This window comes from Mya arenaria, chromosome 10, assembly GCF_026914265.1.
Source record: "Mya arenaria isolate MELC-2E11 chromosome 10, ASM2691426v1".
Taxonomy (NCBI): domain Eukaryota; kingdom Metazoa; phylum Mollusca; class Bivalvia; order Myida; family Myidae; genus Mya; species Mya arenaria.
In genome coordinates, this window is record NC_069131.1 from 55,349,459 (window position 1) to 55,354,675 (window position 5,217).

At 38.4% G+C, this 5,217-nt stretch overlaps 1 protein-coding gene across 1 annotated transcript; it reads right to left on the bottom strand.

The window, feature by feature from the left end:
* Positions 1-1,793: 1,793 nt before the first annotated feature.
* LOC128204836 (putative nuclease HARBI1) lies at positions 1,794-4,905 on the bottom strand. Its single transcript, XM_052906244.1, has 5 exons — positions 4,720-4,905; positions 3,406-3,745; positions 2,722-2,857; positions 2,152-2,302; positions 1,794-1,982 (listed from the first exon to the last, which is right to left on the bottom strand). The coding sequence occupies exons 1-5, from the start codon at positions 4,903-4,905 to the stop codon at positions 1,794-1,796; spliced, it is 1,002 nt and encodes a 333-aa protein (XP_052762204.1).
* Between the last annotated feature and the right edge of the window lie 312 nt (positions 4,906-5,217).

The window sequence follows — 5,217 nt, forward strand, 5'->3', positions numbered from 1 at the left end:
CGCTTAGTTTCATTAAATCCCTTTGTCTAATATCAAAATCCCCTGAAATTAAGACCAAAATCCCCTGGAATTTAAACGAAAATTAATCAAATTTGTAATATGTAATTCATATAAAGCTGGGAACCAGAATTTCCGGCAGTGTCCGTAAAATCGATGAACCATGCACGGTGTCTTAGAAAAAAATACCAGACGGATTCGACCACAACCAAACAACAAACCGAAAACAAGAATCAGTATTTAAGTAAGCTCATTTGGCAAAATTCATGCAATTTAATTGTACCAATAATGTTAAAACCTAGTCAGGAAGAGAAATATGTTCAGTATCAGTAACACTATCATAAAACACTGTGAACATTTCGGAATAGGATCCCAATTCGGACAGTTGAGAGTTTTCGTAAATAACTAGAGACAGTGTGGATTTAAGAAAACGACAGTGTGTATTTTGGCAGATGCTTGTTTACATAATTACGTCAAAGATTTCTGTGATGAGGTAGAAAATACAGGAGTTGGAAATTCAAGACATTGTTCTGTTTGTGACTGAGTACAAAGAATTTTGGAAGAACGGTATCACATGTTTTCGTAATTATATTTGTTATTATGCACCAGTCAATTGAAACAACGCCCCCCCCCCCCCCAGGTCCGGGGGTATACCGGGGAAAAGGGCCGTGTTTTTACTTTCCAGGTGCCCCCGCAGGGCCGGGTGACCGCGGTGGTTTTGTCATAGCGCCAAATTTAGCGGAGATTTGGCCTTATATAGAGTCTCTGGGGTGCGGGGGCATTTGGCCAGGGTTTAACCATCAGTTCGTCTCCGCAGGGCGGGAATTTTACCCGGGGTTTGCTGGACCGAAAGTCAAAGTCCCGGCTATTCCCCGGACCTGGGGGGGGGGGGGGGGGGGGGGCGTGGTTACAATTGACTGATGCATAATATTATTTTATAATAATTTTTATTATTCAGTCAGTAACAAGAATAACAACAAGCAGTTGAATATTCTATGTTTTGCAAGAAATTGTAAATTGTTACATGGTATGAAGTAAACCGTAACATGTCTTATAAACCTCTTTTAAACCATTAACATGAGAAGTTGAGAACCAATCCTTTAGTAGTTAAATTACAAAGAAAATTTGAAAGAAGGTCTGTTGTGACTTACTGCCTTGTTTAGAATCTGACTAAATAAATTAGCATATAGTAACACCTCTACATTTCAACATTAACTAGACTTAACCAGAAAAAGAAAATAAGTCAGTAGCGACTACGTCCCTTGTTTCCATAATCGATTGTTCTAATTTCACTATCGATTGTTGCTGACGTAGGTCTTTCTGATCAATTGTCGATTATAATCAATCATCAACACAACACTAATCTCTATACTGGTGATCATAGCTGGGGGGCACGTTCTAAAGCACTGTAGATGACATATGACCATTTTTTACTGATGTTCATAGTTGACATACACATTTTAAGGTGCTGCTGTTAGACAACTGACCGTCTATTTCTATACTGGTGACCATTGCTAGGGGATATGTTTCAAAGTGACCTGCTCATGATTTGTTAAATGCACTTTTTTTTTTTTATTAATTCCGAAATAAAGAGTGGCAAATCATAAGGAGTGTTAAAACAAAATTACCAAAAGCTGGAACCTTCAGCAAATGTTGATATTTGCTCAAATATCGTTTTGATGAACAAATTTCAAACACATTAGTCATGTTATCACATGATATTATGAAGGTTTCCTTAACAGGTCAACATATCCACCATTTTTGTTAAAGTAATACTCAACAAATGATGATGTTGATTAAAAGTTACTGTTAACAATAAAATCCCGTGTCGCTGTTCCAGTACCAACATCATCCTGCACATTATTATCAATGTTTTGTATGACATCTACATCATCTACCTCTGGCATATTAAACATGACTGCTACATTATGTAGAATTGCACAGGCTGTAGCTATGCGACAGGCCTTGTCTGGACTTAATCTGATCTGAAATAAAAATAAATTTATAAATAGTAATCATAGCAAAGTTTTTAATATCATCACATATCATAAAGGCGAACAGTAAAGTTGAAAATGAAAGCAGTCACTTTATGCACTTAAACTATAGACTGATAAACTTAGTTAGAGTATTCAAAAAACATATGCAAGAAAGTACCTCACTGTGCAGCACGTGGAAGCGCCGCTTTAGCCTACCAAAGGCCCTTTCTATGCAAACCCGGGTTCTAGTATGGGCTAGCTGGTACCTCTCCTTGGCAGGAGTGTCAGCGTTCATAAACGGCGTCATGAGGAATGGCCGTAAAGGATACCTAGGGCGGGGAATAAAAACAATATCAATAATAAAATTGACAAAAAACAACAACGTCACGATGTTACAATCTTGTAATCATACGGGTGTGTGTAATATTGTTTATACTCGCCCTCGGGCCTTGCTCATTCAGCGATTGCTCCCTTAAGAATATTAGTCATTTCAATTTTTGGAGCATGCTGTGCACAGACAGAATGTAACCCTGGTTTGAGCTACCCTGGTTCTTTAACGTGCATCAGTGTATAGCACTGACCCCATTTAACGTCCCTCCCGCGAGACGATTAGTACATTTAGTGATGCGACAGGGAATAAAAACATGCGACCCCTTGATTGAAAGTGAAGTGTTTATAATTAACAACTAGACCACGGTTCAGCTACGAATTTCATCTGATGACATCATGCTTTGTATATGCTACTTACCCACTATCTCCAAGAAGCACCCCATCTTCCAGACATTGATTGTCTCGTTGTAGCCTGTTGCACAGTCCTGATGTCCTGAACACGTGTGCATCATGGCACGAGCCCGGCCAACTGGCGTTGACACTTGTGAACAATCCTGGGAAAATAATGATTTAGTTATTTACCAATTAGCTTAACAGCACGTACAGTCCTACATTTTTATGAAATGATTATAAACAACATTCGCATTTTTTTTATCATCAATTCAATTCAAACATTTATTGCATGAAGGCCTCCCGCCCATATCATCAGGGACGGTTCCTTAATGTTCTTTAATGTACAATCACAAATGTAAAGTTTATTTGTGTCGATGTCGGGGGAGAGAGGGAGCACTAAGAGCTGTATGTCCCAACTAAAACCCCTCAATCATCAAATCCTGGAGCCATCCCTGCGTATGGTTAGGTTAGAGTGGTAAACTGTATTAAGTTAAATGAAAAACATTTAGGGGACCATTTGTAAAACTTTCTATGATAATTGTCACATTCTGACCAAACCGAATATGCCCATTATTGATCGATAATCGGGGTGAATTTCAGATTTTATGACCGTTTCGGTCTAAGACGAGTTGACAAAAATTATTTGATCAAGCGTTTACAAGAAAAGGATCTTTAGAATGTTTCTGGTGAAATTTCAATCATTTTTTACCTTCATGGTCGCAAACTGCCTGCATGTTGATACTATGATAGCCTTTTCGGTTGACATAAGCTGGCTCATCAACAGAAGGGGCCTGGATACGGATGTGTGTCCCGTCAACGCACCCCACTACGTGAGGGAAGCCTGCCGATGTGAAAAATCCGCTCTTCACTCTATTCTTCTCTTCGTCGGAAGGCCATACAATGAATCGTTTCATTCTTTTGCAAATAATATCTGTCACGTGGGTTACCACACGAGAAACTGTTGATTTGTGGTAACCCATGCTGTCTCCTACAACATTGAAAAACGCCCCTGTGGCGAGGAACCGAAGGGTTATAAGAACAATCTGTCGCTCACTGAGGGGTACATAGAATTACCGGAATCTCCCTAACTACCAAAATCCACCGGAATCTACCGGAATCCCCTGAGAAATAACTTAAATTTAAAACTTAATATTGTTTTAGTTTATATAAGTGTTTGGAGGTGTTTTAATTATTTACTACCCATTATATATCATTATGAGCGTATGTACGTACATACTGTCTGAAAGGGTACGGGGATTCCGGTAGTTTTCATGTCAGTATACAACGACTATAATGAGTATAAGTCTGTATTTAAGGAATATGGATTCCGGTAGTTTACCGCTGATTATGTTATGACCAAGCTACCGGAATCCCCTGTGAATTAGTAAAATAACTAAATTTCAATACTATTTCAAGTATTTTAATGCTTGAATATAGAATGAAGTAAGAGTTTTAATCTAAAAGTGACAAGGATTCCGGTAGTTTACCGCTGATTATGTTTTGACCAAGCTACCGGAATCCCCTGTGAATTACTAAAATAACTAAATTTCAATACTATTTCCGGTAGCTTGGTCAAATCGTTATAATTGGCAATCCGACCTGCAAACTACCGGAATCCTTGTCACTTTCTGTATATGGAAATATGATTATAAAGGTGTACCTCGTAGAACATTACATATATTAAAGCTTAAAAATACCCCAAACAACATTTACGTAATGTTTAATTAGATTTGGGTACCAAAAACATTTCAGTAAAGTTTAATTATTATTTCTCAGGGGATTCCGGTAGCTTGGTCAAATCATTATAATCGGCAATCCGACCTGCAAACTACCGGAATACTTGTCACTTTCTGTATATGGAAATATGATTATAAAGGTATACCTCTTAGTACATTACATATATTAAAGCTTAAAAACATCCCCAAACAACATTTAGGTATAATTTAATCAGATTATGGTAGATTCCGGTGGATTCCGGTGGATTCCGGTAATAAGGGGATTCCGGTAATTCTATGGACCGCACACTGAGGGCTCTATTCCGGTGAGTGTCTCTTTTTATGTCATCCTTCAAGATATCCTCCAAAAATGCTACGCCATCATTTGTGAAACGATACCTCTCGTGCATTTCCCCATCATCAAGATGCTGAACATGAGGAGTATGTCTATACTGGCGCTGTTTCCTTACATTTGGTAAAAATACACCTGCCATGGTCAAGCTGCCGTTAACTTTAATCGAGGTTCTTATCTCAATTAACTTTAACGGTCAGTTCCACCGTTAACTCCATCGTTAAAACTTAACATTTCTTTGAGCAACAGAAAATTAACGCCATGTTGAAATTTAACGGACCGTTAGCTGTTTAACGGTCCATTAAGCCTAACGGAGGTTTTGAGGAACCGGCCCCTGGTTGTTTTGTGGACTAGCCGGCTGTTTTCTTGGTTTTACCAGCCGAACCCCACTAAAACCGAAATACTGTCTTAAGCTCTGTATTTTTTTCTGCAATTTTTATATCATAAAATAATG